A 13,164-nucleotide genomic window follows, 5' to 3' on the forward strand; every position below is an offset into this window, starting at 1 on the left:
ACTGGTAGCGAAGACAAACTACTGGTTTAAAAAAATAGTATAAATACATATATGCATAATTTATAGCCTATGTCACTCAGTAAGAATGCACCTTTTATGTAATGAAAGTATTTTTAAAATAGTTGCAATGGTTCCAAAGATTACCTCGAACATATAAACACACAAAGATTGGCTCTCTCTCTTTATAATATTAGTATAGATTTTGCCTATTTTTTTAAGAATTAGATTTTAGTTTATATTGTTTGACATTGAACGACAGTCTTAGTAATTCTGCTGAGGCTCTTATTGCAATATAACGTCACTGAAATCACTTCTAAATGTTTGCCATAAATCAATAAGATCTAAAATTTTTCATAAAAGTTAAAAAAGTTATAAACTATTCTCTAAGTTTAGGAGCAGAGTCAGAAAGTTACATGCATCAAATAAAGTTAGTTTAAGAAGTTTTGTCTCCCTCTATTTGACTTTGGAAATATGTTGACCATGAAAATGTTCCAAATGAATTCTTAAGTAACAAAATACCAATTGGCTTGTAGGATAAATATTGTATCTTCTAATAAGAGGTGAGTCTTTTTCAATCCCGGGATGAATTTTCCTCTTTTACTTGTTTTCATCAAAAAACTAGTTTTTTCAAATGTCTCTTTTTTTTTTGGCAATTTCTTTCTGATATTTTCTAAAAAAAACTTGTGAGCTATGTTATTTAATTATGCCATTTTAAATGCTTAAATACAGTTATCATGAAGAATATTTCTCCGAAGAATTTTTATTTAGTTTTCCTTTTTGTCAATTTCTTTCCTATTGAATGTTCTTTGTTTGTCATTGTTTTAACTCTTAACTTTGAATCTACGGTATGTGCAATTACTCTTTGAGTTGAGAATTTTCTATGCTAAATGTATTTAAAAGAATTCCTTAGCAGATGCTTTTCATTTGGATTTTAGTATGAATAAAAAACCTTAAAGATAGCCCTAAAAGCATGCAAATTTACAAAGTTTAGGAACATGGATTAATATTGTCTATCTGCACTACTTGAGTTCTAAAACAAATTTGCCCGAAGCAAATCTCAGTTATAATTCGTTTAAATTAATTTTGATGCATGAACATTCTGTAACTCTAAATGGTTTTCTATGCCCAAGGCTACATACCCTATCCTCTCTAATCTCAAACACATGTAATGCTTTTTGCGGCTCATATGCTAACAACGCGATTTATTTTCTTCCACGTAAATCTATCCCTCAACATTCGATTCAAGAACAATCATCCGCGCTATTATCTTAAATGCGGTACAATCGAAGTTTGTTTTTACGTTTATAAGAATAAAACAGTACAAAATATAAACTGGTAGCATAGACAAAATATTGGTTTAAAAAATTATTATAAATACATATACGCATGATTTATTACCTATGTCACCCAGTTGCCTTTCACCTTTCATGTAGTGAAAGAATTTTTCAAATAGTTGCAATGGTTCCAAAGATTACTTCGAAAACATAAACACACAAAAATTCGCTCACTCTCTTTATAATATTATATAAGAAAAAAGGTAACTTAGTACATCTAACAAGATTTTAATTGTATTTTTAGTACATTGCAACTGCATTTTAGTATATTTCAACAATATTTTTAGAATAACAACTGTCATGCTTATTTTAAAGTGAACAAAAATTGTAAAATAACAAAAGGTTCAAATTATACTTATAAAATAAATTTTATAATTATAAGTAAGCAAAACATCAAGAACTGTTAATCTTACTTAATTTGCTAATGAATAATGGAATATATCTTTCTCATATGAACGAAACATTATGAGGTCAAAAATTTCCCCATCGACCCAATATTCAAGTTTTCTGTTTCATAGAATATTTTCCCCACATTGTGAAAAAAGGATTAGTTTTTCCGAATGAGTAGGGTCTGGTGGGGTAAAGTGGTCATAAAATCGTAGGTTTTCAACTTAGGTGGATAATAAATGCAACAAATTCTTTAAACACTTCAACTTTTTTTATTGTTATTTTACATTGCATTATTAAAGAACATGGTACATTGAGTTTTAGGAAAAAAAATATTGATTTTAGTAGTTTTATAGAGCTTTCTTTTCCCTATGTTTTTATGACCACTTTACCCCATGGGGTGGGGGAAAGTGGTCATAGCATGGGGTAAAGTGGTCATAGTTAAAAATTGATGCAAAACCATTATAAAGAAACCAAATACTTGTATATTTCAGTTATTTTTATAGTCACAAGTATATTTACGAGTACATGCGTGTACACACGAATATATACGTGTCGTGTGATACACGAGTAAACACGTTCCTATAGGAATAGATACATGTATACATCAGATACATGCATGCACGTGCCTACTCAAGTATACACGTGTATATACGAGTATATAAGCATGTATACGTGATTACCTACAGGAGAGTATACGTGTCTACATGAGTACATACGTGTCACATGTATATACGTGTCACGTATATGTACGTGTCACGTGTATAAAAGAGTATATACGCGTATGAACGAACATCATATACGCGTATGCACTTGTATCTCGAGAAAATACGTGCATACTTGAGTATATATTTGTATAGTAGACGTATATAAGCATATATAAGTGTACATACATACATATACGAGTATACACGAGTTAATTCGTGGATACATCCAGTGCGTCTTTGTACCTGTCTACTCATGTATATATAATATGGAAGCACTGGTATATATGCATGTATACGTGTAAACACGATTATTTACCTGTATAGACATGTATACGTACATTTACGTGTATACACCAGTACATGAAAGTATACACGAGAATACACGCTTATATGCATGTCGGCTTACAGAGTGAATCTAAGCTCGTGGGCAAAAATCAAAGGGGTGTGAGAGGGGAGGAAAAGAAGCAAAGAATCATAAGGAAGTTATAATCACTGACGCGCTACATGCACACGAAGCCAGAAACTGATGGATGCAAAGCAGGGCACAAATTTGCTGCACAAAGATGATTTTACATAACATTTTAGTTTTTAAGAAATATTTAGAGCAGTTGTTGAAAGTTACGGTCTGTAGTAGCTCTAATACACGCATCACAACAAAGGCGCAGCGGCTGATGAAAGTTTTTCAAAAGTTTCGTTATTGCAACAGAGAGGGATCTGTGAATGCGACGCATGTATTACAGCTGAAGGCCGCAAATTTCATAAATCACTTTAAAACTTTCTTAAGTCTTAAAATGTTGAGTAAAATTGTATTTCTGTAATATATATATATATATATAAATTTGTGACTTTTTTTGCATCCATCAATTTTTCATTTGCGTGCATGTACCGCGTCAGCATTGTGTTTGTGACCATATGTTCCTTATTGATTCTTACTTCTTATCCTCTCGTCAAACACCTTTTAATAATTTGCTCTGTATACTTGTATATCATATGTTTGTATGTAAGTGTCTACTCGAGTTCGTACGCGTATATACGTGTTTACCTGAGTATATAAGTGTTCTTATATATACGAGTATAAGCGAGTATATACGTGTATAGTAAAATGTATAGCTGTATGGATAAAAAATACTTGCAGATACCCATATACGTATTTATTGGCGCATTTATGTGAATACGTCTATGTACATGTCTACACGAGTATATATGCGTATATACACGCATATACTCGTATATTTAACCCCGTTTACTGTAAAAACAATACATATTAAGTAAAATTAATATTTAATTTGTATCTGCCTTATACCTAAAGATTAAGTGACATTAGAAGAACAATATTCGTTAAGCCTAATATTATGACCACTTTACCCCATCTTACTTAAATTGTTCTAAAAAATTATCTAAAATAGATTCAGCTAACTGCTAATAAGTAAGAGTTCTTGAGACATGTAGGAAGCTTCCTGTATAGTCAATCTGTTCCTAATTCTAACAAACAAAATTTCCCAAGGATGTTAAAATAGGTGTTTAGATTTTAAATTTTTTCATGTTCACGCAAAATATTTTTTTCTACCGAATAAAATTTTTCCAGTTGTAAACTTTTGTATTCAAAATGTAGTTTCTAACTGCCTTACTCTAAAATAAAATTTTCACATTCATTCGAACATTTATTTCCAAGCTATAGCCATTTATTTGACGTATGACCACTTTACCCCATTGACCACTTTCCCCCACCAGACCCTATAGTTTTTAAAAAAATATTTGAGTGGAACAATAAGTAAATTTGGTGAATGAATCTTAGATGTGGTGCATAAAACTGTTCTTCCATGTGAAGTGCATCAATAGTTATTGTCTGTTTTCCATGAGAAGGCACTCAGCCCGCCTTCTTCAACGCAGAGTTCAATTTTATGCAGGGATGATCTGTAAACATATCTCATGTTTGTAAACGATACAAACAGACAACCTTAATTTTGGCATGCATTTTAATGTGCAAAAAAAGTCGATGTCCTTTACATCACTTGCTTCACTTGTCTGTTGCTACTTTCGTTATTCTTACATTTTAAAAACTGCTGCTTTTATGACAATATGCTATGATCCAAATATGCCTTCAGCAGAAAATAGCGAAATAGAATCATCAGATACCACGTGACGAAGGCGGAGTCAAGTGCCTTCTTGTGGAAAACGGACAATAGTAGTCATACAAAGAAATTTTAGAGCTACAAGTGGTACTTATGATTTACTCTACAGTTGGGGGAAGGGGTGAGGGTACTCTAAAGAAATGTTACGAAAGAACTATGAATAAACAATGGACTATAATGGATTTTATAGAAATAATGTTCTGAAAGTGAAAAGAAAAACACTGATGTTTTAATGACAGTAGTGAATTACTCTTTTTTTTATACTTGCAATGTATGAATTTACAGCTTTCATTATTGTGATTGGTTGTTTAATCAATTGATGCAGTCTGAAATAAACTAGCAATTTAAAGAGAGGATGGGAAGGAAATGAATAGTTGTATTACCAGAAGTATTAACGCCGCTCCACTGTAATTTTTCACTACTCTCTATAGGAACAGTCCAATTCTCAGGATCAGGGCTCTTTACACCAGTCACCTCTTCGGGTGTTCTTACATGTGTGAGTGGAACAACAGATGAATATGGGACTGCTGATTTTGTTTCAGCAGAAGATGGCTCTTTGGCTAGATAAAATAGCTCTAGTTAACCACTTTAAAAAGATATGCAGTTAAATCCTGTTACAATGAACTCCAAGGGACCAATAAAACTTTTTGTTGAAACAGAATATTCCTTGTAACCGAATGATCTTAAAACTTTCTGTATTTTTATAAGTGTTAAATTTTCAAATTTACACTCCAAAATAATTAAATTTGCAACATTTTATGCTACTACTAATGATCTAAAATATAGTTAAACTCATTATTTATGAAGTAAAAAAAAGGGAGAAAAATATTGAACACTGACCTTTATTCATTGGTTGTCTTCACAAAAAGTGTTATTTTCCTTTTTACGAGAGTTTGGTCTCAGAGGACATTATAAAAGATTCTAATTTATGAACGACACTTGTACTAACCACAAGAAAAGTTGAAACCTTGCTGACCCCTTGCGAATTTGCAAAGTACCTTACGTTTGGTGCACATAAACCGTATTCATGACTTTTGTTGTCTCAGGTTGCTTACGTTTCAGTATGAGCGGATTTCCACCTTGAATGGCTGTGTTTCAAAGTACAAACGAAGTTTCCGCGTTAGGACTTGTAAAAGTCTTCTTTTAATTTCCAAAAAACAGCATTACATAAAAAAAATATTTCAAACTGACAATGAGAAAAACATTTCCTTGTAACAACTTTAAGAAATTCGTTTCGTTAAAACAAGATTTTTTATACATTATCTTAATGGGTTTTAAAGCGGGACTGAATCATGCTATACTGCATTCAACTTCCACCCTCAGTTTTTCTACACTGCTAATCAACAGCAACAATACTAAAATGTTTTTTTCTCTTTTCAAAAAAGGTTTCTTGTATTTTTTTCCCTGATAGATATAAATCTCTTCTTTTTGAAATTTTAAGAAATTGGAAGTGACAACATACCTTCTTTGGCCTCAACGTCATTAAACACTTTCTGGGGTTGTTCTTGCTGCGGAGGCACAGGCTTTGCAATGGGTGACAAGGAGGAAGGCCTCACAGCATCCGAATGTTTTCTGACAGATGCATCATCCCCTTCTTTGGGTTCTGAAACAGGTTGATCGGCCTGCAGCCAGACCTTCCCGCCACTGCCCTGGGGTAAAGAAGATGGATTCTCTGTTTTGCGGCTGACAGAAGATGCTACTTTGGCAGGTTCTTCTTTGAGTTTTTTGAGGGAGGGTGTTCTAGCTAAAATACCAAAATTCAATGGAAACATGTACTAATTGAAGACAGTTCCACATTCTGACATTTGCAGTCATTTGTAAAGTACACTTTATGTTATTTTATAGACCAACAGGAAAATAATTTTTACATTACATCAAAAACATTTTTGTTGGGATAGGACCTCTTTTGGAAGGGAAGATTTCTTTCTAACACAGCAGCATACATTATATAGCTATTAAAGATAATGTGATGTTATTGAAGGTTAAAGAGATGGAGATAATTGAAGTCATTCAGAGTTAAACATATGTACTAGAGATAAAAAATAAGGCAATAAGTAAGCAATGAATGTATATAAACATGCTGAAGTAGAAATAATAAAATTATAACTACAGTCAAACCCCTCTATAGCGAACCCGGGATATAGCGATCTCCCGGTTGTAGCGAACCTTTTAATTGGTCCGAACTGAAGCCCTATGTCATTAATACAATTCCATATGCTTATAACGATCCAGAAACACGAACAAATCGGATATAACGATCCTAAAATGTCTGATTTTTCAAGTTCTTCTTTGCACATGCCCCAATGAAATTCATTAGCGATTGTTCTCTCAGCAAACTCCTTCTTCTACAATTCTCAACCCTTTTTCTAGGAAATCTCTAGTCCAAACCACATTCCTCATTTATTGTTCCTTGCAAGAGCAGCTGCTTCTTCAGGAGGGTGTGGGGGCGAGCCGATTTTCAAGCTCCCTCAATTTTCTCAACTGGTTTTAGTCAGAGGACGAGATTATTGGTCACTCGTGCGTTTGCTCTGATTTTTAGTTTAATTTCCACTGCGGATAATCGTGTGAACTAGGTAGAAATCATCATGGCCAGGCGAAATAGAGGCAAAGCATTTTCTGTTGAAGAAAATGTGCAATTAATTCGCAAATTAGAAAGTGGCGAAACCTAATCCTCACTTTGCAAAAAATTTTCGCTCTCAAAATCTACTGTAGCCACTATTTGGCAGAACCGTGATGCAATTGTTTCTGCCTATGAAACAAACATAAACGGCTGTAAAAAATTGCGAAAAGCAGTAAGGGAAAATGTAGACGAAGCGTTATTTAAGTGGTTCACTCTGCAGAGGAACAGAAATGTACCGATAACGGGAGCCATTCTGCAGGCAAAGGCAAATGAATTTGCCAAACATTTTAATGAAAAAGGGTTTGTCTGTTCTAACGGGTGGTTGGATAGATTCAAGAAACGGCACAACATAACGAGTGGAAAATTTGTGGGTGAAGCTGCAAGTGTGTGCTCTTCTGATGTGAAGGATTGGATGCAAAATGTGTGGCCGGACATCATTCGAGATTACGACGAAAAGGATATTTTTAACGCCGACGAAGAGGGCTTATTTTATAAGTTGACTCCAAATCAAACATTGAAGTTAAAAGGTGAAAAATGTGTCGGCGGAAAACACTCCAACACACGGATAACCACTTATTTGTGCTAACATGACTGGCTCTGAAAAACGAAAGTTGATGGTTATTGGAAAATCAAATAAACCCAGGTGCTTTAAGAATGTGAAGAAACTCTTTCTAGTTTATAAATCAAACAAAAAATCTTGGGTCCATTTCTGCTGCAAAAGCAGCTGTAAATATTTTGAACAATTTTTTTGCGACTGAAAACATTGACAAACATATTGTGGATTCTTTTGCAGTAGTTGAGAAAAAAATTGATATGTATATAAAATCCAAAAGTTTTCAACCGAAAATAACGTCTTTCTTCCATGCTACTGATAAATAAAAAAAAGTAAAATTTTAATTTGCTTATTATTGAGTAAAATATAGTTACTAGTTATTTCTAAAACTTAATTTTATTACCCTAACTACTAATTAAGTCATTGTGCAATTATGATGATTATTATTGTAAAATATTACTGAATTTTGACTATTTTTTGGAAAATCGGATGTAGCGAACCCCCGGTTATAGCGATCTCTCAAGTCGGTCCGTTGAGGGTTCGTTATAGCGGGGTTTGACTGTAATAAAAATGCACTTTTCTAAAAAAGGAGGTCATACTCTTGGAACATGGAGGTGGACAATTTCCAAATAAAAGACTGATTGTACAGCAATTAGTTTTTTGCATGATGTTGAAATTTTCGTTTATGATATAATTCTTGAAGTAAAATTAGTGACGATTGCTCCATTCAAATATCTTTTGCTTCTTATTTGGAATTATAGATGTACACATTTTAAACATTCTTGCTTCCCAGGGAATTTTTATTTTTAAATCGGCCAATTGTTAAAACAGAGGTTCAATAAATAGTAGTTCGGCTATATATATATGCATGGAAAACTAAAAAACACGTAAATCGTAAACAAACCTTTTGGCTTTTTATCCACTTCATCATCCTTGATGGGTTTTCTTCGGGTGGGTAAAACATGAGCACTTGGTTTAGCAGGGGGAGTAGTAGCGGGACGTTTGTGCTTAACAGCTTCTTTTGCTTTGGCTGGTTCCGCAGATTTTGGTCTCCCTGAAAATATTTAGAGTATATATGAAAAACACTACAACATTCAAAACATAAAAGTACTGTTAAAATGTCAGTAATCCAACGTTATTAAGCACAAAACTTGCAATTGATTGCAGACACGTGTTTCGGTGTTACAAGGAACACCTTTTTCAATGCAAAGAAGTGTGAGCTTTTGGATGAAAAGTCATCCGAAAAAAGCAACACGGTGGAACAGGAGGTAGTATAAATATCAAAAAATAGAAATTAAACAAAACAAAAAAGATAAAATGACACATGGAGACAAAATTTATTATATAATTCCATCAGGAAAAAACCGTTAAGTAATAAATTTTAAAAGAAAACCCATAAACAATGCAAAAAGTCCAAAAATGAAACCACTCTGAATAAATTAGCAATAAATTTACCAGCGGGAAAAACTATGTATGGAAGCAATGTATCAAATGGAGAAATGCAGAAAAAACAGAGTGAAGGATAAACATATTGGAATTAGTTAATCACAAAACGAAATAAGAAAGCAAAAAATGAAAAAATAAAAGTAAGAAATGTACGACGTTTACATAAAAATAATAGAAAATCTAAACCAATTTTAACAAAGCAGTCCACACAGAGGAAAAATAGGGAATTGCAGTAAGATCGTTAACTAAATTAGAACGGTTCCTCAGGATGTGAAAAGATTCCCAAAAATCAAGATCCAACGAATTGGGGCATTTTTGGATAATTTGATAAGAGTTAAAATCAAAAGAGTGATTCGATTCCCAACAGTGTTGAGCAATACTGGATTTATTCAGCTGTTGTTTTCTCACATAGCTTTGATGTTCTTTTAACCGAAATTTCAAAGAACGGCGGGTCTGTCCGATGTATCCGAGTCCGCAATTGCAAACAATTTTATAGATCCCACAGCAATTAAGAGGGTGAATAGAATCTTTAAGAGAAGAGAAAGAAAGTTTATTGATAGGAGAAAATACCACTTGGAATTGGAATCGCTTCAGAATCTTAGCAACCTGAAAACTGATACCAGGGAAGAAAGGCAGAACAACTAAATTCTTAGTGTTAAAAGTTCTATTAAGAACAACATTTTGAGATTTTTTGCAAAGTTTTTTATAAATGGAATCAACTAAGGTGGGCGGATAGTCTCTATCAGCAGCCACAGCTCTTATATAGTTAAGTTCCGCATTAAGAAGCTCAGGTGAAGAACAAATATTCATTGCACGATAAACATATGTGTTGAAAGCTGAATATTTTTGATTAGGAGGGTGAGACGATAATCTATGTGGGGGTAAGGAAACAGCAAAAGGTTTACGATAAACCGTAGTTTCAAAACCGGACTCAGTTCGAGAAACGAGAACATCCAGAAATGGAAGGCAATTATTCTGTTCTTTTTCACAAGAGAATTGAATATGAGGATCAATGGAATTTAAAATGGATAAAGCATCATCAATGCTTAGTTGACCGTGGTTCATAAGAACAAAACAGTCATCAACATAGCGAACATAGAATTGAAACTGTAGTTTCTGAAACAACTTGACCTCAAAGTAATGCATGTAAATATCACTAAGGATGGGGCTAAGTGGGTTTCCCATTGCCAAACCATCCAACATAGTATAAAATTTACCATTAAAAACAAAGGAACTTTGCCTTAGACAAGTATGAGTAAGGAAAACTAAATCCTCAATTTCCTTAGAGGTAAAATGAAATTCAGACAGTCTACTCTGAAGGCATAACAATGAACCCTCGACCGGAACGTTCGTAAATAATGAGTTCACATCAAAAGAAACCATAAAAGAATTATTTGGAACGCAATTCTGAATTTTTTTGACAAACTCGATAGAGTTTTTTACAGTGAATACATTATTACTCATAAGAGGAGAAAACACAGAGACTAAATATTTTGCAAGTTTATAAGAAGCCGTACCAATATTGGAAACAATCGGTCTGAAAGGAATGCCAGCTTTATGTACCTTGGGTAAAGCATAAAATCTAGCGCAATTAGCAATAGAAGGAATAACAGAGCGTTTAACATTTATTGGAATAGACTGAACAGACTTGACAGCCGAAGAAATAGTCTTTAACTCATTTTCACTAGGATCTTTAGAAATCTCTAAGTATGGACCAGAAGAAATCAAATCATTAGTTTTGTCAACATAAGATGATTTGTCAAGAACAACAATTTGACCACCCTTGTCAGCTTTAGTAACAACAATATCTGAATTAGAAGTTAAATTCTTTACAGTACGCCGAACAGTATTAGTAAAGACGGGATTGGAAATTCTAGAATTAAAGTCCACATTAGAAGCAATAAGATGCCTAACGCAATCTTTTTGATTGGATGATAAGGCACTAAATTTAAAAGCTTTCTCAATAGGAGCAATAAGCTTAGAAAAAGAAGGTTTGCTGGCCAGAGCAAAGTTATCATTGCATTTTAGAGCATTAATTTGAGAACTATTTAAAGGAACACTTGAAATATTAACGACAACATTTTTATTTACCACTGGTAAATTTTCCGAAGGAACAACTTTCGAATTTCTACAAAGTTTAGCTAATTTCTTTTTCAAAACAACTTGATGATTCTCCGTAGAACGAAGGGTTCTAGACCAAGAAGTTCTATCAACATAATCAAAATCAGAAATAGAATTTGAAATAGAGAGATGCAAATCATAGAGCTCACGTTCAATAAACGAGAGGCGTTTCCTAGTTTCTTGGATCGAAGCTCTAAGTAGAGCCAATTTCGACCGAAAAATAACTTTATCAATTTTTACAGAACGTGGTAAGTTACATTTCAAAGAAATAAAATTCGGAATAACTTTCCTGCGCCTACATTCTTGAAGAAATTTTAAGTGGTTCAAAAAGCGAAACTTCTTAATACGAAGATTGCAAAACCTATTGATTTGAGACATTCCAAAAACAAAATAACAAAGTACATAAGAACAAATTATTATCAAAAATACAAATCAAATTAAAACAGTAACAAGGCAAAAATGAAGCAAAATTCAAAACTACCAAATACAACAAATACAACCAAAATTCAAGGCAAGAAGAAAGAAAAAAGAAAGTAGAATGCAAACGTACGGCCCGTTTAAGCCAACTAAATAAAGAATAAATACCTTTGTGCTGAAAAATTAAAATGTCAGTAATCCAACGTTATTAAGCACAAAACTTGCAATTGATTGCAGACACGTGTTTCGGTGTTACAAGGAACACCTTTTTCAATGCAAAGAAGTGTGAGCTTTTGGATGAAAAGTCATCCGAAAAAAGCAACACGGTGGAACAGGAGGTAGTATAAATATCAAAAAATAGAAATTAAACAAAACAAAAAAGATAAAATGACACATGGAGACAAAATTTATTATATAATTCCATCAGGAAAAAACCGTTAAGTAATAAATTTTAAAAGAAAACCCATAAACAATGCAAAAAGTCCAAAAATGAAACCACTCTGAATAAATTAGCAATAAATTTACCAGCGGGAAAAACTATGTATGGAAGCAATGTATCAAATGGAGAAATGCAGAAAAAACAGAGTGAAGGATAAACATATTGGAATTAGTTAATCACAAAACGAAATAAGAAAGCAAAAAATGAAAAAATAAAAGTAAGAAATGTACGACGTTTACATAAAAATAATAGAAAATCTAAACCAATTTTAACAAAGCAGTCCACACAGAGGAAAAATAGGGAATTGCAGTAAGATCGTTAACTAAATTAGAACGGTTCCTCAGGATGTGAAAAGATTCCCAAAAATCAAGATCCAACGAATTGGGGCATTTTTGGATAATTTGATAAGAGTTAAAATCAAAAGAGTGATTCGATTCCCAACAGTGTTGAGCAATACTGGATTTATTCAGCTGTTGTTTTCTCACATAGCTTTGATGTTCTTTTAACCGAAATTTCAAAGAACGGCGGGTCTGTCCGATGTATCCGAGTCCGCAATTGCAAACAATTTTATAGATCCCACAGCAATTAAGAGGGTGAATAGAATCTTTAAGAGAAGAGAAAGAAAGTTTATTGATAGGAGAAAATACCACTTGGAATTGGAATCGCTTCAGAATCTTAGCAACCTGAAAACTGATACCAGGGAAGAAAGGCAGAACAACTAAATTCTTAGTGTTAAAAGTTCTATTAAGAACAACATTTTGAGATTTTTTGCAAAGTTTTTTATAAATGGAATCAACTAAGGTGGGCGGATAGTCTCTATCAGCAGCCACAGCTCTTATATAGTTAAGTTCCGCATTAAGAAGCTCAGGTGAAGAACAAATATTCATTGCACGATAAACATATGTGTTGAAAGCTGAATATTTTTGATTAGGAGGGTGAGACGATAATCTATGTGGGGGTAAGGAAACAGCAAAAGGTTTACGATAAACCGTAGTTTCAAAACCGGAC

At 33.2% G+C, this 13,164-nt stretch overlaps 1 protein-coding gene across 1 annotated transcript in view; it reads right to left on the reverse strand.

Moving 5' to 3' along the window:
- LOC129219727 (triadin-like) overlaps window positions 1-13,164 on the reverse strand; it is a 51,582-nt gene that overhangs the window by 4,291 nt on the left and 34,127 nt on the right. Inside the window, exons 10-12 of the mRNA XM_054854015.1 lie at window positions 8,638-8,787; window positions 6,023-6,304; window positions 4,944-5,114 (exon numbers count right to left, since the gene is read on the reverse strand). Coding sequence (XP_054709990.1) covers window positions 4,944-5,114; window positions 6,023-6,304; window positions 8,638-8,787 — 603 coding nt within the window. The remainder of the gene's footprint in view (window positions 1-4,943; window positions 5,115-6,022; window positions 6,305-8,637; window positions 8,788-13,164) is intronic.

The sequence above is a fragment of the Uloborus diversus genome, chromosome 4 (genome assembly GCF_026930045.1).
Source record: "Uloborus diversus isolate 005 chromosome 4, Udiv.v.3.1, whole genome shotgun sequence".
Lineage (NCBI taxonomy): Eukaryota > Metazoa > Arthropoda > Arachnida > Araneae > Uloboridae > Uloborus > Uloborus diversus.